The following is a 26762-nucleotide window of genomic DNA, read 5'->3' as shown; positions in this document are numbered from 1 at the left end:
CTTGTCACCCAGCAGCACCTTACTGATTGTCATTTAGATCAATGTACACATCTGAGTCTTAAAACCAAGAACATTTTAAAACAAGTTTGTTCTTTTAATTTGTATAGCATCATGCATGGGGGTCTCCAGGCGCTCTCTGACATTGATGAATTTGAACTTTGCCATGCTCACATGAGGAAAAATTGTGACTTTATAGTCAAAGAAACAGAGGCATAGAGAATTATGTGACTTTTAGGATCAAGAACAACAGCAACAGCATTCTAACTCTCACAGCCAAACCTGGACAGGAACCTGAGACTGGATAATTGCCTCCTCATGCAAAGCTTGTAGAATGAGACTGTAGGCAAAGCATTTGGCTGTGGAGCTCCTGAACTACCTCAAGCTCAGGAAGGCCATCCTTCCAACCCTCAGCATTAAGCATGTGGTACTGTGGCTGTAAGTCCCTATGTGCTGCTTGTGTAGGAAGACACATGATGAAAGCATTTCAGGCTGAAGAGCACTCTGTAAATCATGAATACCAGTGTCTTTGAAGGGATTTTGTAAGCACTAAAGAGCTAACATTTAATTGTGTGTGCTGCATATTACGTTCTTCATATTAGCATGAAAAATACTACTTTACTTTCTGTTTTATAGATATATTACATCTTTGGCTTTTTCCCAAATACAAGAAGGACAAGCTGGAAAATACACCCTCTTGGTGACAAGTAAAACTGGCAATTACACAGTAGTTGTGCCTGTTCTCATCCGAAGTAAGTATATCTACATGAAAGGGGTCATTCCATCATTAGGTTCAAGGGCAGAGGCTCAAGTTCAGCCAAAGCAATGAAGCTTTCATGTGCTGCACTTCAAGCATCTTCCTAGATTAGCATAGCACTTGGAGCTGTCTTTGGAGACTGAACCACAAACTGTGTGAGAGTCGGCTTTCTCTAGTCAATAAACCATGCAAATGAACAAATAAAGATGTAAATGTGCAGAAGCTCTCTTCTGCCCTGTGAGAATTTCCCCTCTGTGTCAAAAGGGACAGATTGAGGGTGGCTTTTTTTGTGCTTTCAAGGCTCATGGGCTAGATTTGTTTGCTTTCATTTTAACCTGGTTATTCTTCGTGTTGCTAGCTGGGTTGTAATCTGGACCAGACCAAGATGTCCCTTTTATATTCTGGTCACACTTTGACCCACTGCCACTTTTCCACCTATGCCTGCTTCTCTCGCTTCTCTCACAGCTTTTCCTTTTACGATTCTGTGGGTGGCAGGAGGCCCACTGAGGAAATGGGAAAGGAAAGGTCCTTCTTCTCAGTGCCAGCTTTTACTTGTTCATTGTCTTTTAAAGCAAAACCCATCAGTTCTGCAGCTGCTCAACACAAACGTGCCCAAGAAGCTGAGGTTTTAGCTGCTGTTAAATGCTCATGGCAGAGCACCTGCAAGGTGCAACTTTTTGAAAGGCTCCCAGTGGGAGCGGATTTGATAGAGTTTTCTCAAGGTTCACACAAGAGACATCTCTGATGCAAAGGCAAGAGCTGCAACAAAGTGCAAGCTTCTGTTTCTAACTAGGGGTGTCCAAAACCATCTCAAGAAACCCCAAAAAGACACATAGTGACATGATTTTTTAACAGAATAGAAAGACTATATTATTTTGTCTGGAAAGGGACAAATCTAAAGATAAAATTTAAAACAGCAAAAAGAAATTTCAAAGAACAGAAGGCAAAACGTCAATCCAAACAGCTAAAAGACTAGCAAACCCTTCAAGATACAGGTCTAGCAAGCACTATTACTCGCCTTGATTTTAATAAACTGTGACTGATCAACATTTGTTTTTCCCTCTTTATTTGTTTTTAAAGTATTTATTCTGTTTAACTTCTTTTTCTCTCTCTGGTGGCAGAAAAGTCACCTCCAATCTCTCCTTGTTTTATTTGAAAGCTTACTGCATGCCTCAATTATAATTTTAACAGCTCCATTGAGGGGACAAGGTATTAAACCTTTCATTAAGAATTGTCATTTCTGTATCAATTAGCCTTTAGAGGTAAAAAGTGTTATTACATGTGCAAGCAAGAATAGTTTGAAACAATGTCGGTAAAGGTCTTTTCCATATCAATTGCTTGGATTGCTTTCTTTTTGCTCCTGTGAATCTAATGTCATAATTACATCTCTCATAAAACCCTTCAGGCTAGATGTGAATCCTTCAACAGGGATCTGAATCTCTGTAGGTAAAAACAACCTCTTAGGCCCATCTTGTAAGAGATAAATGAGGAAAGAAATTACAAAGCCATGAGTATTACTTTCACCTTAGCGCATCACCTTGCCCGCAATGGAAGTATGACTGAGGAAAATGTCACTTTTCCACATGGAAGCTGCACTTTTATTGAAAGATTACTTAAAACTGGACTCAGGGCTTTTCGAGTCAAATCTTTAACAGTTTTAATACATTAAATTTTTTGTTCCTAGCCCAGTTCTGTGCCTGACAGGTTCAGGGTGCTGGGAATTGTCTAGGAATCATTTCCCTCTGGGTCACAGATGCAGGGTAGAGAAGTTTGATGGTTATCGGAAGTCATTATCACCCCTCGTGTCTCTACCATGTATCTGATCTGACTGAGCAAACCCCGTTTGGTGCACAGACTTTGTAGTCTCAACAGATACTCCACCAAAGGATGGGCTTAGGATGTGATTTCAAAATCACAGGTGCTCCTGCCCAGTGAAATGAATAGCAACCACAGCAAATTACCTTTCAGTATCAGTCTCAGGATTATCCCCCAGCGTATAGAGGCAGGGCTTTGGTACAGGCAAGCTGTGCATTTAGCAATCAAGGCTGAAAAACTCATGAGACCAACCCACAACATGCCTAGGGCTGAATCATTTTCTGTTCCCTCAGTGTTGAAACTCCTGAAACAAATCACAGGTCTGTAACTTTATGTACTACGAAATGAGCAAAACACTGTTTCAAAATTATTTCAACTTTCTTAAACATTTGCATGATTTTTATCAGAAAAACCAGCCAAACCCTACTTCAGGAAAAGGGAAAAATCAGATTCTATTGAGTGCATATCTGAGAGCTACCCCCAGCCCTCTGTGGAATGGATATTCTGCAAAACACCTGAAAAGAGGTATGTGTGTGTTTATATACATGTTGAATCTCTAGACTGAAAATTTGCCATCTTCTGAAGAAAAAGTGACAGGGTGAGAAGAAATTACCTCAAGATGTGCTGGAGGAGGTTTAGATTGTATATTAGGAAAAATTTCTACACTGAAAGGGTTGCTAAGCCCTGGAACAGGCTGCCCAAGGAAGCAATTGAGTCACCATCCCTGGAAGTGTTCAAAAAGCGTGTAGCGTGGTACTTGGAGACCTGGTTTAGTGGTGAACATGGCAGAGTTAGGTTGATGGTTGCACTCCATAATCTTACAGGTCTTCTCCAAACTTAATGATTCTATGACTCTACACTGCATACTGTGCCTACTGAGCTGGGGAGATAACTGAAGAGATTTTGATTCAGAATTTTTGGAGATGGGCTCTGCTGCTTGGCACACATGCTGGTTGAAAACTTATGTCCATGTGATCCACTTTTTGGAGTGCTGCAACATATTTTTCTTAGAAATTTTGACTGTTGTGCTCTTTTGGAAACTGCCAGCTCTTGGCTTTAGAAATGTTATTCCCGATTCATATTTTGATGTCACAAGAGCAAATCAAAGGCATCTTGTTTCCCTCTAGTTTTCCCCACTGTTTTTAAATTTTAATCTTACAATCATAGAATACTTTGGATTGGAAAGGACCTTTAAAGCTCATCTTTGAAGTCCAAGTGCACTGCAATATGCAGGTACATCTTCAAGGAGATCAGGTTCCTCAGAGCCTTGACCAAAATGACCTTGAATGTTTCCAAGCATGGGGCATTTGCCACCTATCTAGCAACCTGTGTCAGTGCTTCACCATCCTCATAATAAAAAAACTATTCCTTGTGTCTAGTCTAGATCTCCCCTCTTTAAGTTAAAAACCATTACCTCTTGTCCTATTTTAGTAGGCCCTGCTAAAAAGTTTTCCTGATGTCGCTGATAAACCTTTAATTACTGGAAGGCAGCTGCAAGGTCTTCCCAGAGCCTTCACTTCTCCAGGCTGACCAATCCCAACTCTCTTAGACTGTCTCCGTAGGAGTGGTGCTCCAGCCCTCCAGACTTCTTTGTGGCCTTCTCTGGACTCTATGCAATGTGTCCACATCTTTCTTATGCTGAAGGCTGCAGAACTGGGTGCAATCCTCTAGGTGGGATCTCCTGAGAGTGGAGTAGGGGGGCAGAATCACCTCCCTTCACCTGCTGGCCACACTTCTGTTGATGCAGCTCACAACATGATTGTTTTTTTGGGCTGCAAGTGCACATGGCTGAATCATGTCCAACTTTTCATCCACCAGTTCTCCCAAGTCCTTTTCAGCAGGGCTGCCCAAGGTCTCTTCACCCCCAGCCTGAAGGGATACCAGGGATTGCACTGACCCAGGAGCAGCACCTTGTGCTTGGCTTTGTTGAACTTCATGATGTTCCCATGGGCCCACCTCTTGAGATTTTCCAGGTCTCCCTGGATGTTGTCCCCTCCCTCACATGTGTCAAATTTACCACACAGCTTGGTGTCATCTCTAAACTTGCTAAGAGTACACCTGATCCCACCGTCTATGTCATTGATGAAGATATTAGTACTGGTCCCAGTACAGAGCCCTGAGGGACACCTCTTGTCACTGAGGGCCCACCGGACACCAAGACGTTGACCGCTACTCTGGATGTGACCATCCAACCAAAGTCTCATTCACCAAGCAGTGCACCCATCAAATCTGCGTGTCCAATTTAGAGAGAAGGATATTGGGAGGGGAGCATGTCAAAGCTTTACAGAAATCCAGACAGATGGCATCTGACACCATTCCCTTGTCCAGTGATATGTCACTCTGTCATAGAAGACCACTAGGTTGATCAGGCAGGATTGCCCTTGGCAAAGCCATGCTGACTGTTTCAAATCACCTCCCTGTGCCTTAGCAGAACTTCTAGCAGGCCCTGTTCTGTGACCTTCCCAGGCACAGAGGTGAGGCTGACAGATTGGCAGTTCCCAAGGTCTTCCTTTCTACCCTTTTAAAAAATGATGCAATATTTCCCTTTTTCTGGTCACTGGGAGCTTCACCTGGGGTATTATTAGAGCTGAGAAGACAAGGGATCATGACTTTGTGACCTAAATAATTTTTCCTATTCTATTAATATATAAGGTTTATTCTATTAACAGGGGCTATAATACCTTTCTCTGCAGCATGGCCGTTCAGGGTCTGGATCTCACAATGGCCATTGGATTTGCAGCACCTCCCACTGCCAGGAAATTAGAGATGTGGTGTGAAAGCTCAGCCTCTATGATTTCCCTCTTGTCTGAATTTTAATCACGTCATTACCTGTCTAAGAACCAGTTTGAACATATTCAGGTCATTTCAGCCCACATTTCTACCTAGGCTGTGACATTTTTATTTTCTTATCTTTACCTTTCCTAGTTCCTTTTTATTCAATATGTAAGATCCAGTTTTCCCACTATTGTTTGCATATTCTCATGGCTTGGACGTTTATCAGATTTATTTGCTTGAGGTTAACCAAATGAGTCAATGAATAATTATGCTTGTAATTGCAGTTGCCCTTATAAAAGGCACGAAGAAACTGGAGAAATAGATGGCATACAGATGGTGCAACATGAATTATTTCAAACTTACATATGGTGCTGTGCAGTTAATGTCCTGGGCAGAGAATGCACCAACCTTTTCACAATAGGTAACTTCCCTCTAAGGTTTACTTGCATGTGAGCTCAATCCTGCAGCTGAAGTTAGTTGCACTAACCATCTGAGCATGATTTCTGGTCTAAGCTACTTGTTTGTAATCACTGGAATAAAGCTAACAGTGAATAAGACTGCTTTGTCACATTTAAAACCTAATTCCAGTAGCTCTCTCTCGTCTCTGTAAAAAGCTTCTTGCCTTTCCACATTTGCTATACATGTATCGACTTTTTGTTCATGCTTTTAGGACTGTGTGCATGGAAAAGCTCTTCAAAGTGTTCTCAAACATACATATCTATATATAATTATTAATTAATATATGCACTCCAGTTTGTTTGCCTGTTTTTTTAAGTAAACCCAACCTGAGCTAAGCTCTGTGATGCATTCTGCCCTAGAGGTGTATTGTGAATCATGACGAAATTTGTTTTGAGACATCTAAATCTCTGAAGGTTACTAATTTCACAATTATGGTAATTATCATTACAATGTAAAAGTGAATATCTATACCACATTAGCAGAAAAAATGTTGATCTAACTGGGCATTTTTCCAGGCAAAGTGACAGTTATTTCAGTGTCTGTGTTTTGGTTTTGTAGATTTAAATGAAAAACAAGCAGCACCTTTACCTGAACTACTACTTAAGGTCGGGGAACCGTTGCTGATTAGATGCAGAGCTGTCCACCATAATTACAAATTCAGAATACAACTGTCTTTTGAAAACAGAGAAGTTGAGCAGGTAAAAAGACAGGGCGTGTTTTAAAATAGGTTGGGCACTATCTACTGATTAAATGTGAATCTCTGTTGAAATCCAGGATCGCTACTTTGAAGGATTGGAATATCAAACAAACTTCTCAGCAATTCGCATCCAGTATGTGTTCGCTTCAGCAGCAGGAAGAAATGACAGTGGACGTTATACCTGTTCTTCTACTGCTCATCCAGATCAAACTGCTTTGATCACAGTTTTAGGTAATTCTAACCCCTGGTGTTAATTTTGTCTCTCAGTTGTTTTGCTTTGTTTTCCATGTGTCAGTTCTTTACTTGCAGATATGCAGTGTATGTTTATAGTTCCCTTTCTAAAGAAAAAGTCTGTTTGCACTTACAGGCAGTCCAGGAGAGCCAAGAGATTAATCTGAACTGAGTCATTCTGGTACCTGAATACAATCAACCTTTTCTTTATATTGCTTTTCGAATAATTCCCTTTAAAAGACAGTGCTTTTAGAAGTTTAGAGATGTAGTCTATATGATTGTTTCAACGGAATCTCCTAGAAATACAGGCTGGGATTCATCTCAAATCACTGTTGGTGACTCTCAGCCAGTGTGCCACAGAGCCATAATTTTAAAAAGGAAATCTCATTCTACTTAAGCAGCACGGTGATTTAAAAGCCAGTGGTGTTGAATTTAGTTGAGAGCAGCTTCAACTGCAAACTTTGTGTCTCAGATGAAAATAATGTATAAACAGGCCAAAGTCTGGAAATAAGGCATAAAAAGGAAAGCTGTAGCTAGTACCACTCTGCTGGAGTAGGTACTGGGTGTAATTTAATGACTGGTGTGCCTGGAGTTGGAGCCTCTAGCCCTGACAACAAGGCTCTCTGAAGCAGTCACCACATGTTTTACATCAGATTTAGTTGCTCTCAGAGTTACAATATCTAGGCTAGGAATGGTAGGAAGTGAGAATACTTACCCCAGTCTCTTCAGAAATTACTTTCCCAGTGTGATATCCTCTTTTCAGCTTCTGCCTACCACTGAGCAGGAAGTTCTCTCATCATTTACAATAACTGAGTATGATACCTGCACATTTTTTCTGCACACATCTTCTTAGCAAACAGGAACACAGGGGTGAGAGTGTGCTGCAGAAGTAAGGCAAGATCCTCTTTTTTATCAGTAGAGGTGCATAGGTCAGAAATAGTGGCTTCTTGGATCTATAAAGTATCAGGTGCGAGCATGGGTGACAACCAGAGAGAATATTTGAGTCACTGTCCCTGGAAGGCTGTGTTTCTGAGCAGGGTATTTTTTTCACTGCAATACACCAACCTGTAATAATTGTTTGTGCCCTCCTTAATACCCCTGATCCAACAAAACTTCTAAGTGTTCATTGTCTCTGCTGATGAAAAAATCTGTTTACTTACATGGTGGATTAAAGTGGGTGATGTTGTCATACCAAGCTAACAGCTGTGCTTCTCTCTCAAAGATTCTACAAGAATATCCTGTGCTTCTGATCCATCCCAGCCTTTAGCCTAATGTGTTAATGACAATCACTGTGGGTGTGAATCTATGCTAACAATGCAGGTTCCATTTCAGCAGTGATACAGATACAGATTTCACTCAGTTGCCCATGTCTTAGGGTAGCAGCTTATGAACCAATCAGTGTGCCACCTTTAAACCACAGCTGTGTATGAGTCAATACCTATAGCTTCACTGGAATCATCATGGTGTAACTTAACCAAGATAAAACTGTCTCGGTTGGCACACACAGCATTGCTTCAGGAGCCTGGCTAGCATAGCTACATGGATGGGAGCTCTTTGAATCTCTAAAAATGTTTTGCAGCTAGGCAGCTTTGGTTTGCTCTTTGCTAATTGATACTTCATAAATTTATCCCATTTTTTGTGACTGTTCACGTCAGGAGGAGTGGTTGGGCCATTTCAAAGCACAGGAGAGATCATGCCAACAACTGCAGCTGCAAGGCTCCTTGTTTTAGCAGGTCTTATGTTCAGTTTCTACCAGGGTGAAATAAAGAATTTTTAGCACTACACAATCATACTTAAGGAATATGTAAGTTATTTTGCAGCACATTATATTTAAAGCAACAAATAAAGAAATATGAGAAACACAGAGGGTCATTCGGTCTTGAGAATTTCATCTCACCTCTGTGTCATTGCTAAGTGTAAATAGTCAAAAATACACTTAAGTCTGCCAAAAATTTATAAAGCAAGCAATAACGTGCCATCTTCTTTCTTCTCCAATAATGAAACTACTATTTTTTCTGAGATGTTTTCCAGAGAAATGGCATACACTGCTCCAGGGTCCTTATCCTTTTCCTGGAGAAAGCCTTTACTCTTAGTTGGTTGTGTTGTTAACAATAAACTCAGAGATGATATTCTGCCTGGAAGGATGAGGACCAAAAAAATGAAGGCTCCATGTATAAAATCAATAAGCCTTTAATATCAAAAAAATAGGAGAGCAGTCATGAAAGCAATGGTTTCTTGTTTTAAATACTGAAATGTTTGTGGTTTTTTTGGGAGTTTCCAGGTAGTAAGTAGGCTAAGACAGAGATAAAATATGCCAAGCAGAATATAGGGTTACAATCATAAGAAAAACACTCGAAAGGAAAAAACAGGTCCAGCAATATTTTTATGGTGCAGTTTTTCACCATGTGGCTGATTAAACACCACCACAAGTTTTCCAGAGGTTGTACAGTCCTTGGAGATACCCAAACCAAACTGGACATGACTCTGAGCAACCTCATCTAGCTGGACCTGCTCTGGGCAGGAGTTTGACTACGTATCTCTTCCAATGTATATGGTTCTGTGATCTTTACAGAGTTGATCCTAGAACTACTGGTATCTTTAGGTCAACCTCCCCCCACACGTTTGCTGTCCAGTCTCTTTGGGTAGGATTCATTCCAAGTCATGAGACGTCTAGCCCCAGCAATGACTTTGGTTCTTTCATCAGTCAGTGCCAACAAACAGTAGTTGCAGAAGCAGTTCAGTACATCGTTGTTATCTTCTGCTTTAGGATGGGATACACCTCAATATGCCTGCTTCATTCCACTGAGTTTATCAGAGATCCAAACAAGTAGCTCAGGTGGATCACAGAACTTTGGACATCTCCACTTGGTGAAACAAATCCCACCCTAGGAGGGCAAATACCAGCAACACACGGTTCATGGACCTCTTCAAGACATTTTTCTATGTTGCTGTCATCTTGCATGAAATACTTTTAAATTTAAATGGAGAAATAAAGAAGCAGCTGCAGGAATCATTGCAAAATCTTCAGCTTGTTTCAGGGAAGGAGAAAGAACTACTGTCACTATCTGATTATGATGGTTGTGCCACCTGGTTTTGTTCCTATAGAAGGAAAGCCAGGAATTGCAGCTGTTATCACCTGGAATACCCACCCAAACCAAACCAAATAAATAATGACATTATTGGCCCTGTGACTCTGTAGAGCAGATTGAAGAGAAATGTCAGGCCATTTTGGAAGTGCTCTGCTCTGACCAAATATGCAACTTCTTCAGGCTCAATTAATTTGTCTGCAACTGAGCACAGTGACAATATTTCAATATTATTTTGAAGCATTATCTTACTCTGATTAACAGGATATCTTTTCTGATATAACTTGTTTTTTGCTTGTGATAACCAAAATGAAAAACATACAGATGTCAAAATGCTTTCATTAAGCAGTCCAGCCTTTCTAATATGTCTTTTCTTTTATTTTTTTCCTCCAGAAAAGGGATTTATAAATATAACTGACTCTAAAGAGAATTTTGAAATTGGTGAGGAAGAGTTTTGCTTTGAAGTTAACTTTACAGCGTATCCTCCAGTTAGATGCATGTGGCTATTTTCCCAAAAAACATTTCCATGCAAACAAAGCTACAGTGCCGATGGACACAGGTATTTGAATATTTTGTAATATTTTAATATAATAATGTTTCCTCTTTATATCTCATTTGGAGGGTTTACTCTCCATGTTTTGTACTCTCTTTTTGTTTTGAAAATATGGATGGGCCACATGGTGAGACTGGGTTAACAAAGGGCTCTCAAAAATAATTTTAGCTTTCAACAACAGTTCACACAGATAACTTGTGGAATCACTTTATTATAGTTATGCATCTAGCAACCTTTAGTTTATATGCATTTTGCCATTCCCTTTCTCTCTAACATAATTTCTGAGTCACAGATCTGTTGCAGTTTTCACACTGGATCACAAGTTCTGCATGTTCCCATTTTGTCATCCTGTTGTTGATGATGTTCCCAGTGTCTTTCAAACAGCTCAAACCAGGTCCAGGGCCCTGTGGTTCCCAGGCCTCTGCTAGGTCTGCTGGGCTGTGCCTGTGTCACAGAAACATGCCGTTCTGCTCGTTACCCAGGTCATGGATTCTTCCGCTGCTGCAGCAAAACATGTTTTCAATAAACCTGTTAGTTATCTACCTTTTCTGTTATTTCCTACAATGGACTTCTGGCATGAATCCTGTTTAAGGCTAATGTTTTCTCCATTCCCTAGGCTTTCTAATTTCTTGATAACATTATCTAATTTCCTTCAGGGTTTCTTTCAGGGTAGTCCCATGGCTTTGAAGGTAACAGCTCTTACTCACCTCAGTGGAAGTAAAGCCAAGCTGCCCTTTTCGAGTTTTTACATTATAAGTGAGCAGAGCGTAGGCAGGAGCTAATGCAGCTGCTCTGATTTCTTCTCATATTCTTAAAACCTCTGTTATCACCTGCATAAAGCTGTGTCAAAGCTTTGATTACACTTCTTTATGCTTTCTTTCCATTGGTACCTTTGATTTTATCCATGAGCTTGTCAAGTTATCTTTGCAGTAGACTGGCCTTTTCATCTGCATCAGATGGTGTATTGGAGTCAGACCTCAGTGAAGTTCAGAGACAGCTCAGTTCAGGTTAGCAAATTGTCATCTCCTGGCAATGGCCACAGGAACTCTGTCCCTGCTGATAAAGTGAGGGCTCTCAGCAAACTTTGATAGCACTGGCTGGGTGTTGGTGACTAATCTGCAATGCCTAACATGGGCTTGGCAGAACTGTGCTTTGTGACAAGACTGATTTTGGAAATAAGGTCTCAGGGGACAGCCATGATGCTGTGCTCATCCTTGTCCAAGAGATACCTCCCTACAGCTGATAACACAGAGCTGAGTTGCTTTGCTTGTAGCAGCACTACTCAGTTTTGCTTGGATGATTGACAGTTGGTGTAAATTCAATCCAGATAAGAATTAGGTGCTGCAGACTGTGCCAACAATAATATTGAGAACTCTTGAAACAGATTAGGCAGCTGTCATTAGTAAGGTGCAAGGGCTGGCCTGGGATTTATGAGTCACTTCAGAGCCGTCACAGCGCAGAAGCAGCAGTTGCTGAGTGCTGATCACCACCTGCCGGATGGGGGAAAGGCTGGCTTGTGTCCCTGGAGCCGTGTGTCCGGGCTGGCTCGCCCATGGCCATGGCTACAGCCACCAAGCGTTGCTGGGGCGTGGCCCGGCGGCGGCTTCAAGCTGGTGACTCGGCCATTAGTCTGACTGTGCTGTTGGATAAATAGGATTTTTCTAATGTTTATTTTGGGTAGTTACTCTTTGCATTTATTTGTCATCCTATTTATTTTCATCCTCTTTATTTTCTGGAAAAATAAAATAGAGGGGAAAACCCTTATATTTGCTGATTATTTCATCTGACAAGTACATTCCTTTGTACAAACATCCCCCACAACTATCCAATTTCGGTTGAATACAAGCATGGGATAGACATGTCTCACCTGAGGAAAAAGAGTAGGGGTACATATTTCATTCAGTTTGAAGTGCCTAGAAGCAGCAAGGGGTAGGAAGGTCAGGAGATTCTGCCTGCAAGATGTAGCACTGCAGATTTCAAGGTGATTTTAAAGCAGAAAGGTTCTCAAAGCAACACAAAAGAGGTCATCACATATCTAAACATATTGCGAGTCTCACTTTGCATGTTCTAGTAAAATTCTCTGTAATCCTGACTCCCAGCACTTCTACTTTGTTCCTTTCATATCCTTTTTCATTTCCTGATTTTATTTTTTTTAATTTCTACCAGTTGCTTGTAAAATTATTCCTTCAGATTAAAGATCATGCTAAATTTTATTAATTAACTCTGTCCTTTTCTTTAGCTTTTCACTTCAAAACCCAGCAATTAATCTCTCCTGTCACTACACTTACGGTATATTTTCAGACATTCCTTCAGAATTTCCATTTTCTATTTGCTTTTGTGGGCTCTCTGTTAAAGCACACTGTTGATTTTCACTTCCGTCCTAAGAGCTAATGAGTTTTCATACGCACAATGTCCTCTGTTAAATTTATAATAGCTCACATCCCCTTATATTTTCAGATATTGAAGATACTGTTTTAAATTTTTTTTCTGATTATTTCATTAGGATATAATCCTTCCAACCTGGGATTTCAAAAGCAACTAATTATTTTTTGTTTGGCCCTTTTTTTTCTCCTGTCTTCAGTATCTATTTTGAGGCAGCTTAAAAGGGTTCTGACTTTAAAAAATACATGAGTTCGGAGACATCATTAAGAACATTTCAGATGAAGACATTCAAAAGTCAATAACGATATGAAAGTGTGGCTGTAGTCAAAAGGCAAAATTGCCAGTGGCTTCAAGGGGAGTTTTCCTGATTCAGAATTTTGAGGTGATACTTAGTTCCTTTGTATCTTGCTTAAGGAGAAATATCCTGATTTTAGTTCTCTAGACTGATCTCATTACTGCTTTCTCCTACTTTGCTTATTACTGATATGGGCTGTCTGGTTTTTGGTTTTTTCCTTCTCTTTTTAAACTTTCTGATGTTGCTGCTTGCCTTTATCACTAAAACAGATTTGGGCACCTACAACATGGTTACCATTGAGTTGTCAGCAAAAACATCTATTCCCAAAATGTCAGCAATTAAACCTAAGAGAGATTTTCTTGAGTTACTCTTCCAATGTTGGTGAACTGCATGATCTGCTATTCAAAGCTGACAACTGTCCTGACAACAATAACCTAGTTGAAAGCACAGAAATAGGATACCATCACTGTAAGATGATGTATTCCCTTCTCCTTGCCTCATCCCATGTCCCATAAACCAGAGACTCAACAGGACAGTTTTAAGATTCATGAGTGAATCTTTAAGTCTCTGCAGCTCTCTCTTGTTAGTTTCTGCCCAGAGATTTGTTAGCGACCCTCCTCACCATCTCCATTGTCACAAGCTGTCTCCCGCGTGGTTTGGGTCTTGGTTTTCTGCCATCAGCTCAAAGGCCATAGGCATTAGCAGAAGGCTGGTCTTCCTTCTGCAGAACTACCTTGATGGTTGGTGTTTGATCTCACTGACAATGAATGATGGTGATCTCATTCCTGAGTTTATGTGAGTTATTTCCATGTGGAGATGTTTGTCTTTTATGTTCCTCCCTGTCATTGTTGTTTTCTAACACAATTTATCTCATCAGCTAGAAACTCCCCTCAAAGTTCCTTAGAGAGTAGAAAGTTTGATCTTTGCTGGTCTTAGCATCTGTGCCTGGATGTGTTATATGCCTTGTCTTCCAGTGGATTGGTAACAAAATCACAGCTTGACAGCCTGCATACACTCCAGGAACTGCGAGAGAAAATATGCAGAATGGAATCAATACTGAAGAAAAAAATATCCTCTCACCAGGACAGTTAGATTCTGGGATTTATATTCTCTAAGCAAAAATAATTTCCTTTGTGTTCTTCATTAGAAGATGCAGAATTGTTTCAAATCTATATATGAGTCTTGACTGCATTTGAAATATTTTTCAAGTCAATATTTTGTCCTTTTCCCTTTTTTTGACTTTGTTCCACAGCATTTCATCGAAGTTCTGCAACCATCAGCACCAGTCCGGGATATATGTATTTTATGCTGAAAATGATGATACAGCTGTAACAAAAAAATTCACTCTGTATGTGAGAAGTAAGTGAGAAAAATATCACTGTGAAGATTTGGCAAAGTCTGGGATTTTGTCACTGGTATAAATGGAGCTATTATGTTTGGGTTTTTTTCATTGGTATTCCCTATTTCATTTACATAGATTTATTGTTAAAAATGGAGGATCACAAGGCACATGAGATATAGAGTGTGAGGAAACCCTTATCCCCATTAGGAATTAGCTTTCCATGACATATTCAACATAAAATCTTTTTCCTAGCAGTGTTTTTGAGTTAATGTAGTTAGTGTGGAGACCCTCTGGTGTGTAACTTGTTGTCTGCAGTGCCCCGTACACTCCTGCCTACAATTCACACACGTGCACAGTCTTGACCAATGCTCTCAGATATCTCAGTTCTGCCACATGACTGCAGCATCTCTCCCTTGGTCCAGGTCTGGGGGCTTAATTTGTGATATATTAATTTATATAGTGATCTGTGTGCATTTCATATAGGTTGGACACCCAGAACCGCAGCACCAGGGCAGACCTAGGGCCAGCTGCTTAGTCCAAGTCAGAAAAGCAGAAGTCAAGACTTCTAATTCTGGCTCTGCCATTGTTTTGGTCTGGCTGTGCCCATACAGAGAAGTGGCTGCTCCCCTTGCCTTGCCACACTGCCATCCACAAAACCGAGGAAGGAGGAGGACTTTGAGCTGCAGCCAGCTCTTACAGTGACATGTGGTTTTTTATTTTGAAAACAAAAGCAGACCATGCTCTCAGCAGATGTAGCATTGCCACATAGGTGTACAGGGTTCTGTTGCTTCGAGTGCTGACAGAAATTGTCTTGCAGAGTCATGGAACTGATTAGGTTGAAAAAGATCTTTAAGATCATAGAGCCCAAGCATTAACCCAGCACTCCCAAGTATACCACTAAGCCATGTCCTCAAACCTTGTGTTGTCTCATTGCAGGGAAGCCTGAGATAAGGATGGAGCTGTTGTTCAAGCAGATCTCCTGCATTGCTGAAAGTTACCCTGCCTCATCCTGGGTTTGGAGGAACTGTCATGAACTGAACTCGTCCAAGTAAATAACTTTCCTTCTTCTTACTCATTGCAAAGACTATCTGAGCTGTCCTTGATTAAATGAAGACAAGCCTGTAACAAACTAAATGTAAAATGCACAGTCAACTGTTTGTCCTACTCCAGGGGAACCAGATCACCAGAATTAGGGAAAGTTTTCCTTTTTTTTTTTTATTGACATCAAATGAAGTCTATAAAAATGTGTGTCTCAGTCTCTTTACACCAAAATAGACCCCACTGGGTTTATATCAACAGTTGGGTGGTTACAAAGTCCAATCTAAGTTTTTCTCTTAGCCTATCAAAGTTACAGGGATTCAGGGAATGCATTGGTTAATACAGGCTTGATTAATTGGTTAAGCTTTGGTTAAAAGACCTGCTATGGTGACCTGTTACCAAAGCCACTAAAGTCAGTGAGAGTGTGTTTCCAGTAAAGTTAGTGAGAGTGTTTCCAGTAAAGTTAGTAAGAGTGTCTCCATTTCCTCTATTTATTTAGGGCAATGAGTCAGGTTCTAAAATTTCAAAAAATGCTGAAACAGCTTTGACCTGATTTGTAAACTCTGCAGTTTTTATTTAGGGATGCCAAAAAACTAATAACCCCATGGTGCAGAAGAATACTAGGTCAAATTTTTCTTTGTAAGACTGTGGATAAACTCTTGAGTATTTTAGCTGGACATAAAAAAAAAAAAAAAAAAAAAAAAAAAAAAAAAAAAAAAAAAAAAAAAACCTAGACAATTTTCTTATCCATTCCTATGAAAAGGTTTCTGTACATCAATCTGTTTGTGCAGAAATGGAAGAGCAAATAAACCATCCAGCTCCTGTGTTTAAAATACTCCTTAAATCTGGAATAGAAAATGCTGTGACATGTCTGTTCTTAGGAATTTCCAAATGTAGAAGTTAGTGCTATGAGTAGAGATGAATAAATTTTATGTATTTTTTATGTGGAGAGTAAATTAGGCAGTAAGTTAACGAATGATAGAAAAGCTAAAAGTCAAAATTATCTATTTTGTGGACCTCCCTTCCCTTTAGTATAAAGTTCCCTCTTTCTGTATATCAGGTCTTAAACTAGTCATTAATACTCTCCATCTGGGCAGATGGAGGATCTCTGTCTTGAGTGAGAGCAACTTCATGGCTGAAATGACATACCTTCAGGGAAAGGAGTTAGAACTTTGGCTGTGGGTTCATATTGCACTTACAGTTTTAGCAGTGGCTCATTTGGAGCTGCTCAGTGGTTTGAATGTTTGAGGCAAATATGAAACCAGTGGGAATAGAAGAGGTACGGGGGCGGGTTGTGTCAGCTGTGAAATTGGTGGAGGTTCCAGAGTTCAGGGAGTGCAAATACCCTGCCAAGGCAGTGGTGGAGAGTGGGAGTGAGCCCAGTGTGGGAGGTAGCTTAGTCCCTGCTGACCCTGCCATGTCCATCACCAAAAAGGAGACTGGTGAGTGACCTGAAGTCTTACTCTATTGCTGACAAAACTCAAACCCCTTCCCTTCTTCTCTTCCAACACAGACATAAGACATGTTTTGAAACTTCCCACCTTCTCCCCTGGAAAATGTCACTGTGAGCTAAAAATCAAAACTGGTCTGCTTCCTTTTTCAGCTGCACAGAAGAAATCACAGAGGGGATTCAGAACTTCTTGCCAGAGAGGAGATCCCTGGGGTCATGGATTTCAAGCAGTACTTTAGATGTAAAGGAGACAACAACAACCTTCTCAGTGGAGTGCTGTGCAAACAATTCCGCTGGTTCAGCCTGTGAAAAGAGTTTCATTAACCTGTCAGGTACCACAAGCCGGTGTTTTAGCACAGGTTTTCACAGTTAAAGCTGGCATGGTAGAACCTACAATACTTTTAAATCTGGCTAAATGGCTAACCTTGCAGTGGTGCTGCAGTTAAAACACGAGCTCTGTATGTACACAGTATCAGAAATGGTGGTGAGTGGGAGACACAATTCTCTTCTCTAGGCCCAAAGCAGAGGCCTCCCTCATTAAGATAAGCAGAAACTTAAATAAATAGGAAGTGCATGATGGGGCTGTGGCAGTGTTGGGGGCTCATTTTTTGTTTTTCCTTAGTCATCCCTGCATGAATTCTGGAAGGACCATATTTGGGAAGAGCTAAAGGCGCTTTGGTAGCTGGTGGCATGTGCTCTCTCTTGCTACTTTCTGGTAGGACCCTGTGGTGCTTCCAGAAATGCCCATGGGGTCTCTCCTCACCCCATGGAGGTCATTGCGCACCCAAGCAAGATCATGGCTGAGCCAACAGACCCACTGAAGGGTCAATCCCTGTCTGGAAAGCAGGAGTACTGGGAAAAAGACCATCTTAAACTGCTGTAGGCAGGTGACAGAAGGTTAAGTCCTGGTTAGGAAGTCTCTCTTCTTGTCAAGGGTATGACAGATTATTTCCTTCTTGAACCAGAAAGTCAATATGATTATTTGCACTTTGTACTTGTAACACTGTATGTATTCCATAGAGCAAAATATTTCACTTAGAGGGAACATGCTGTGGCAGCAGGAATCATTTTCAAGCACCCAGGTATTTGCAGTACAGGGATTTCCTTTGTCATGCATGAACAAGCAGTTCGGTGCTTTTGACTACAGCTGACAGAAGCTGTGACCACTGTCAGGGTTTGAGGATTCATGTTGAAATTGCAATAGAAAGTAATCATAATACTTATGCTTTTAGAAACAACCAAAATATGAGGGTAGATCTCATGTTTGCACCCTCACCTACCAACCAATACCTTATTCCTGTTTATGCTCACAATGTTCAATCCAAGGATCACACCAAGACCCCCATGCACTTAGATTTATTAATGTAGCTCTTTTTTTTTTTTTTTTTGAAATGAAAACAGATGTCAGAATTACCCAGAACTGAATGCCTCCTGCCCATCGTGCTTTGCATATGGCTGCATCTCACTGCCCATGCAGAGGAGGCTCGGGTGTGAGAGGGCTGCAAACTGCCAGAACTGGCTGTGGGTTCTCCTTGCATTTTCAGCTGTACACACAAGCTCTGTTTCAGTGGGTAGTAATATGTGTCTTTTAAAGTTGCAGGAGCTGTTTCTTCCCCCCTGGACAATGCTGCGTTCTATGTCTCTGTTGGATTTTTTCTCCTCTTGATCCCTTTCGTGTTTGTATTCATTTTTCTTAAATACAAAAAGGTAAAAGCAAACATAAATACCTGACCATCCTTCTTCTGTTCCTTTCAGGTTGTTTCTCCTCTAACACTTATTTATTGTGTGTTTTTTTTTCTTCCAAAGCAATTCAAATATGAAAGCCAGTGGCGAATGATACAGATGATAGGGCCATCAGATAATGAATACATCTACATTGACTTCAGAGAATTCGAGTATGATGTAAAATGGGAATTTCCCAGGGAAAATCTGGAATTTGGTGAGCAATCCATAAGGTAAATCCCAATACTGGAGCAGTAGTCTGTGCTGTACCAGCAGCAAATAATATTGGAATTTTCTGTCTTGTAGGACAGGTCCTTGGTTCTGGGGCCTTCGGGAAAGTGGTGAATGCAACAGCTTATGGAATTAACAATGCAGGAGATTCAGTCCAGGTCGCAGTCAAAATGCTAAAAGGTATGATAAACTCTGGTGACTTCCACAAGAAGTGATGTATTCTAGTACCTCCAAAGCAGAAGAGGCATTGGAAATTCCCCTTATATACAAACTTCCTGCAGTTACCCCTCACAAATGCTTGGCTTCAAAGTCATTTCAGAGTGCTTTCAAAACCCTGTTTCAGTTTGGAAAGGTATTGCTGAAGTGCCTTCATCCCACAGCACTTTGTATTTTGTCCTACACACTACAGAAGGTCTGCATGGTGTGGGGAAGCATGGAGCCTCTAAAGAGGAGAAATGCAAATCCCCAGTGCAGGTTAGCCTACTGGATGTATTGGTGACTATGACCTTTGGTGTAAGGTCCTTTTTTCTTGTAAAGCTGTCCAGCTGTGGCATGCCCTTTGCCTGCTGTGTCTGAGCTAGCTTGTTTCCAAAACTTCCAGCAAAATTTCCTGTGGTCTTTTTTCTTGATGATGACACAAAACAATTTCTTTCCATCCGTCCTTATGAATAAGGCTACTAAACCTTGAACACTCCTTTCTGCTATGGTCTGGCCTGTGTCCAAGATGTCTTGATTCCTCATATAAGCAGTGTCCAGGAGCAAGCCTCACTGGCAGCAAGGAGAGGAGGGCTGCCTCACTGTGTCCCAGCTAACCACAGCCCTGTCCACAGAGTGTTGGAGTAGTTTACACTGAAAAAGACCTCTAGGGTCACTGAGTCCAGCTGTGAACCATCACTGTCACGTCCACCACTAAACCATGTCTTTCAGTGACACATCTACGTGTCTTTTAAATACATTTGGGGATGGTGACTCAGCCACTTCCCTGGGCAGCCTGTTCCAGTGCTTGACAACCCTTTCAGTGAAGACATTTTTCTGGATATCCAACTTAATCCTCCCCTGGCACAAACTGAAGTTGTTTCCTCTCATCCTTTGACTTGTTACTTGGGAAAAGAGATCTGTATCCACCTCACCTGCCTTTCGATACATATCAGAACGAGCTTCACACTGATACCAGCACCCTGCCCACCTGTGTGCCCACACAGCCCCTTCCTGCCAGCACTGCTGTTCAGGTTTTCACCCCTCACTTGCACATATGCATCAGTTTTATGCTTCCTTGGTCCACTCCTTTGTGGTAGCTCAACTTGATCGTTTTGGTTCACGTGCCCAATTCACTGAAACCATGAGCACTAAATGCTTGCTGAAAAACAAGACTAAAGCTATTACTGAAACACAGGGTGGCCATCTCAGCTATTGGGTTGCAACTGGTTGTATGCCATATGGCTGCCATTTTTTTCTCTTAACACTTCTCTGCAACAGGCTTAACTGCCATTTTTTCTGTGCTTGGGAACACTTTAATATATTGCTGTCATCCCTTGCCAGCCCAAGAATGAAAAATGTTGACATTTAATGACTGCTTTCCCAGGCTTTCAAATGATCCACACTCACTCAAAAAATTCGTTTCCACCTTTGACTGAATCATTTTATACTTTGGAAAGGTTTTTTTAGGATGTTCCCAAATGTACTGTCAGGCCAATGAATTTGAAATGAAGATTTGCATGTGACAAAGCATCACAACCATTTAAATTTTCATTTCTTTGCTGGAGATTTCCAAATCTATGTTACTGCTTTTACAGAAAAACCTGATGCTTCAGAAAAAGATGCTCTAATGTCTGAGCTGAAAATGATGACTCACATTGGAAGCCATGAAAATATTGTGAACCTACTAGGAGCTTGTACTGTGTCAGGTAACTTGAAATTGTGGAAAGGTACCAATTAAAACCTCCAGAATAATGAGGACCAATTTCACTGTTCTGTGTTGGCCCAAAATAAGATGAAGATGAACTGAAAGCAAATTTAAGGGCATGCATGTGTACAGAAAAGGGTCCTTTCTGACTGTACTGGCAGGAAGCGATACAACAGTCCTTCTATAGAAGAGGATTTCCTGTTACAGGGGTGATGGCACTGATATGAGCCGGTTTATTAAGTGAAAAGGAAAAACTTATCTGGTGTCAGGGACTTTTGTATATGCATGATTATGTTCACTTAGGAAAATGTAATTTTATTTTTTTTATTCATGTGGCTCACCGAACAGTGAAGTTGTAGAATGAATGGATAAAAATAGCTAAAATTTAGACAGGAAACAAAAGAAACTGAAAACTCACAGGGGCAGGAGGGACACAGAAAAAAAGAAATGAGACAAGTAAAGAGTAGAATATTTACAAAATACAGCTTTTTCCAGCCTGCCCTACCTTGCTTGACAGTGAGCTTCTGACAGAAATGTCCACAGATTCATAGTTGGCCTTTCTGGGCCAGAAGTGGTGGTGCCAGCGTGAGGCTTTGCAGGGTGATGTGTGACCACTCTGAGCTCCTGCTGGCTGGTCATGGCTCTTATCCAAGCCTGCCTGAGTCAGGAATTGGATGTATTTTCCCTTTCTTGAGAAAGTGGCCTGACCAGTGCTCTACTCAGATACCTCCCCTTGCAAGGTGTATATCCCTCATATAGGTCCTCTCAGCAATTACTCTTGGGTTTTAGGTGGTCTTCTTGGGGAGAAAAAAAAAGGATATTTCCAGAGCATAAAGGAAGCACAGATAAACAGAAGGATGTAGGTCAAAGGATACAAATTCACACCATCCAGATAATTAACAGGGGCATCTTTATAGCCTATGCTGTCCTCCCCATTGCCGTTGGAATGGGGAAGGATTCCTCTGTTTCTATAGGGATTTTCAGTGCAGTTTGAGAGATGCACCACAAGGAAGAAGCTATACAGACTTTCCAAGGGACATTATAGTCAGTAAAAAAATTCTCATTACCTGCCCATGGGTACAGCTTATTTACCTGGGAATGGAAGATGCTTGGGATGTCTTAATACAGATTAATCCTGAGGGAAAATGAAGCAGAATTAGGGCTTTAACGGAGACAGTGCTATAAATAGCAGCAAGCATTTACATTTCCAACTATTTCAGGACCAATCTACTTGATATTTGAATACTGTTGCTATGGTGACCTTCTGAACTACTTAAGGAGCAAGAGAGAAAAGTTTCACTGGACACTGACAGATATTTTTAAACAACAAAACTTCAGCTTTTACTACAATATCCATCAGGACCAAAACTCTAGGTAAAGCATTTAGTAACAGTTTGATACTTTTAAAAACTGCTGCTGCTTTTAAAGCTGCATTCTCATCTGTGCTGCACACTGGTGAAATTATTGAATTCTTGAGAATATGCCTTCACATACTTTAATAAGCAATGCCTTGGGAGGAACTGAGATTTGATTCTCCTTATGGAGACTGCAGCAGACAAACAATCTCTTGTTTCTCTTTCCAATTTTGAGAAGAATCATGTCTGTGTTCAGATTTTTAGTAGTAGTAGCTGTTCATGTTTTTCACTGCAAAAGAGTCTATGTGTAGAAGATTATGTGATACACTGTGTGAAACCTTTGAAAATGTGTTGCCTGCTCCAGGGTTGGGACTCACCTGAAGTATGGTGTGAACACAACTCTAAGCACAGAGGATGAATTTGAAATCATGCAAAGAAGTCAAAATGTAAATGTGACACCTGGAGCAAATGGAACTGTGGTGTTTTCTGAGGAAGGTAAGAGATTGATTGATTATATCTTCAATAATTCTGTTATTATTGTATTTATTGTATTATTGATCTAACTAGACTAGATTCTGTGACAAAAGAGGCCTCTTTCTATCATATGTCTCTCTTCAATCCTGGTAGGAATTTTTCTTAAGAAGGATTTAACTACACTTAAGGCCAGAGGCTTATGTTTCTGCTGGTGCTATACATAGTATATGAATATGAAAACACTCTCCTTTATTTTGTGTCTGAGTGAAGGATAAAATAGATGGATGCTCTTTGTGATGTTGCTCTTGGTGGGAGCATGTCAAAATTCTTACAACACTCAGTGGAGTTAATCAGAGAGTGAGGAAGTCCATGGAAAACTCATACATTTGATTATTTTTTACAGATAAAATTAAAGATGCAAGAACACAGGTGGATGAAGAAGAGGATTTTAATGTGCTCACTTTTGAAGACCTTCTGTGCTTCTCTTATCAAGTTGCCAAAGGAATGGAATTTCTTGAGTCCAAATCGGTATGGTGAAGGGTAGCAAATTTTTCAGATAGAAAAGATGCTAAAAATAGGTCGGTTTATAAAAAGCAGGTTGAAGAACAGAGCCACTCGCTGGCAAGCTTGAACTATACCTCCAGGCTTGCACTACCTACCTGGCTTAACAGCAAAGACTGAGTTGCAGTTTTAGGCAACACCCTGAGTAAGAAGCAACTGCACAGCACACTTGTGCCTGCTCTGGCCCTGTCTCCTTGCCACCAGCAACCAGGGAGTGTCCAGCTTGGCCATTCACCAAATTATTTAAGTGGAAGGAGATGCCAGCTTGGAGAGCAGGGAATTGTCCACCTCTGATACCAAATGCTGCAGAGTGTTAACCCTTCCTTTCCTTCTAAGTGCATTCACAGAGACCTCGCTGCCCGAAACATACTGGTGACCCATGGAAGAGTGGTGAAAATATGTGACTTTGGCCTTGCCAGAGATGTAATGAATGACTCCGACTACATTGTCAGGGGCAATGTAAGTTCATGAGTGCTCTCTGGTTTTCATACCATTGTAAGAATTACAAGGAACTAAGAAAAAAAAGTTTTAAATTTTTTAATTCCTTGTTAGCTTTGTGCGTATCTGTACAGGCAATGCAGAAATATCACTTTTTTCTGCCCTTGGCAAATGCAAATTCTTAGCTTGTAATTAAACTAATCAAGCTGGCAGTGTAAATGAGGTGGTACCCATGCTCTTTCTAAAGCACACTGAAATCCATAGATGGAAGCACTGGGAGTTGTTTGCTGTTGTGGGCAGTAACAGTGTAGGACAACAGCATATGTGTGGGGGTGTGCCAGATTCTCTGGCTTTGTGAAGAAGTACAGTGTGGACATCTCCATCTGGGCCTCTCTATGCTGGAAGCCAGAGGAAGGAAGATGGCTCTTCCAGGACTGAGCTCATCTCTCCCTTCAATAGTGATCTGAAATGGATGAGACAAATTGGTTCTTTAGAAGTGTCTATTTCTCCCTGTAATGGGAATGTCCAAGGACTGGTGACAGAGACACAGCTTTTCACACAGCAAACATGAATCGGTCATGCTGGCAGTGAGAAGCACAGTGAGTCACCTAGAAAGCCTTTGTCACAGCATGACCTGGCCTCCTTCCCTCTGTCTGCACAGGCTCGATTGCCAGTCAAGTGGATGGCTCCCGAAAGCATATTCGAGAGGACATACACCATGAAGAGTGATGTCTGGTCTTATGGAATACTGCTATGGGAAATATTCTCTTTGGGTATGTTTGCAATGGGACAAAAGAGCGGTGTTTCATTTTGGCAGCTTCTGAATTAACATATATTCTCCAACAATTTCCACAGGTGTAAATCCTTACCCTGGTATTCAGGTTGACACAAATTTCTACAAATTAATACAAAGTGGATTTAAAATGGACCAACCATATTATGCTACAAAAGATGTGTAAGTGTATTTCCAAGTGATGCACAGCATGAGAATTTATACTTACTAGATCACTGTTTGAATGAGCTTTTATTTATTGTACACTGTATCTTACCCAAAATTAGTTGCAAAACGTGAGATCTTCATCTAAATCAAACAAATACTGCCTGATCCTGCATGTTTTGTTGTAAAATAGAAGTGATTAACACAAAAGTTTATGTGTGTATGTATATTTTTTTAATTGTGCCTTCTTTCCCTAGGAAACTTCTTGTTCTCAGACCACAGATTTTTTTTGCCCTTTTTTTTCTTTTGCTTTTTCTCTTTTTCCTTTTCTTTATGTTTGTTTGTTTGGTTTTTTTTCCTAAAAGCTATGTTTTCCATATTGACTAAATTTTTGGTGGTTTTTTCCAAAACTTTATTTCTTAATTGAGCTTTACCAGGTTTGTTTCAGTTCCAGGCGGCTAGGGTTCCTCTTAGATAAAAACCCTTCTAAGGAAGAGTTGGGGGGAAGCTAATTCTGTGCTCTCAGCATGTTATTTTCAGCCTGTGCCTCTGTGCCTGGGGGGACTCTGGGTAGAGATAGGCCCCAGGGAACAAGAGAAGAGAAGGTGACAGACAACTGTGAGATCTGGAACACGGAGGAAAGGGAAGGACTTTGGGCTGGCTGAGCTCTTCTGGCAGGCATTTCATAGACGTTCTAAGGACACAGCACCTTGCTATGACACTGCACTGCTCTTATAATCTCCACACGAGGACTGTAATGGCATTAAAGGTACAGGTAAATCTGACAGATTGACTCGTGAAAGATTGATGGGAGGGTTTTAAATACCAGGGAGCCTATTGTCCCAGTAACTTTGCAAGGGACTTTAGCAGTCAGACACTGCACTGGGGCCTGATGAAGCTGCAATATCTCTAAGGTGGTGTTTAAATTCCAGAAAGATTTTTGTGATGTTAAATTACATAAAAAGACTTGCTGTGAAAAGTGTACTTAGGACTACATAGTCCACAAGGAGCAGGTTTAGCCTCAAAGACAGACAGGATTGTCTTCCTAACATTTTCTGTGTGGAAGCTGGAAAACAAACTCATCATGCCATTACGTGGCAGCCAAGGTGAAATCCTGCCCCTGATACTATGAGGAGGATTTTAGTAAGGACTCTCTGATAAAGCCACTGTAAAGATAATTTCACCCTTTATCCTTACCTTTCTGCTTCTTTTCCTTTGCTGCAACACTGTTATTCTGGCCTCTTTCTATAAAATCATTCTGATCCCCATGATTCCCATCCAAGTCCTTCAACTCCTTGTAGTCACTTACAGAGAATCCAAGAGCTAACATGTTTTCTGTGCCATGTCTTTGCTTCTTCAGCTATTGCATGATGCAGTCCTGTTGGGCTCTTGACTCCAGAAAAAGACCCTCTTTTTCCAACCTGGTTTCCTCTCTGGCCTGTCAGCTGGCTGAGGCAGAAGGAGCAGTAAGTAAATACAGTAAGATGAACATGTGAACAATGTTTGTGTTTGGGTTTTTGTGGGGTTTATATGTAGTTCCACAGATCATGATGAGCTGAGGAATAGCCTTCTGCTTTCTACTGAAGTACACAACTGTGTTATGGATGCATTGCCCATGGATCCATGTAAGAGCTTGGGGCATGTTTTTCTGCCATCAGGAAGAATCCTGACCTTCCTGATGAGGTTTTTCTTCCTCCCAATGCCTGCATAGGGACTCTGGAAAGCTGAAGTCTCTCAGCCTGCACTGTGGGAGTGGGCTTCCCTTGTACAGCAGCCAGTGCAGTCAGGTTTGGTGATGCTGATAGCTGCCATGGGAGGGGAGCTGAGCATGGACCAGGGGCCAGGGGGTCTCATGAGGGATCACCATGCCATGTCCTCACAGACATGCTGTATGTCATTCTCAAAGGCCAAAATAATAAAGATGATCTGAGGAAGTCCTGTTCTGTCCATATCAGGTATTTATCTCCTCTCCAGGGAGGATAAACAATTCCATTCCAAACTACCAATTCCTACCTGGGTATCCACTCTGGACTAGACACACTATTTCCCAGTGCAGTGTCCTTGAGAATATCTTGGGATCTAAGGAGCTATGAATGGCTCTTGCCTTTGCAGCATTGTGCCTCTCTGAAGGCTGTTGGCCGGGCAGAAGCTGTGAAGTGTAGAGGCAAACTAATAAGCAGCTTCATAGCACTGTACCTAGGGAAAAACCCTTCCTTTAGAGTCCAGTGCTGTTCCTCAAACCAGCTCTTTTTAACATGGATAAG

At 41.1% G+C, this 26762-nt stretch overlaps 1 protein-coding gene across 1 annotated transcript in view; it reads left to right on the top strand.

The window, feature by feature from the left end:
• FLT3 (fms related receptor tyrosine kinase 3) overlaps nucleotides 1-26762 on the top strand; it is a gene marked incomplete at both ends in the record, with an annotated part of 40564 nt that overhangs the window by 13559 nt on the left and 243 nt on the right. The window contains 20 exons of the mRNA XM_082277877.1: nucleotides 634-749; nucleotides 2977-3094; nucleotides 5629-5765; nucleotides 6362-6501; nucleotides 6578-6731; nucleotides 10211-10376; nucleotides 14300-14406; nucleotides 15326-15437; nucleotides 17031-17209; nucleotides 18472-18584; nucleotides 18684-18816; nucleotides 18906-19010; nucleotides 20624-20734; nucleotides 21954-22107; nucleotides 22453-22583; nucleotides 22966-23090; nucleotides 23460-23582; nucleotides 24223-24334; nucleotides 24417-24516; nucleotides 25859-25964. Coding sequence (XP_082134003.1) covers nucleotides 634-749; nucleotides 2977-3094; nucleotides 5629-5765; nucleotides 6362-6501; nucleotides 6578-6731; nucleotides 10211-10376; nucleotides 14300-14406; nucleotides 15326-15437; nucleotides 17031-17209; nucleotides 18472-18584; nucleotides 18684-18816; nucleotides 18906-19010; nucleotides 20624-20734; nucleotides 21954-22107; nucleotides 22453-22583; nucleotides 22966-23090; nucleotides 23460-23582; nucleotides 24223-24334; nucleotides 24417-24516; nucleotides 25859-25964 — 2542 coding nt within the window. The remainder of the gene's footprint in view (nucleotides 1-633; nucleotides 750-2976; nucleotides 3095-5628; nucleotides 5766-6361; nucleotides 6502-6577; nucleotides 6732-10210; nucleotides 10377-14299; nucleotides 14407-15325; nucleotides 15438-17030; nucleotides 17210-18471; nucleotides 18585-18683; nucleotides 18817-18905; nucleotides 19011-20623; nucleotides 20735-21953; nucleotides 22108-22452; nucleotides 22584-22965; nucleotides 23091-23459; nucleotides 23583-24222; nucleotides 24335-24416; nucleotides 24517-25858; nucleotides 25965-26762) is intronic.

This window comes from Coloeus monedula (assembly GCF_965178545.1).
Source record: "Coloeus monedula genome assembly, chromosome: 3".
NCBI lineage: Eukaryota > Metazoa > Chordata > Aves > Passeriformes > Corvidae > Coloeus > Coloeus monedula.
The sequence above is the reverse complement of the archived record's forward strand: the minus strand, read 5'-3'. Positions and strand labels throughout refer to the sequence as shown.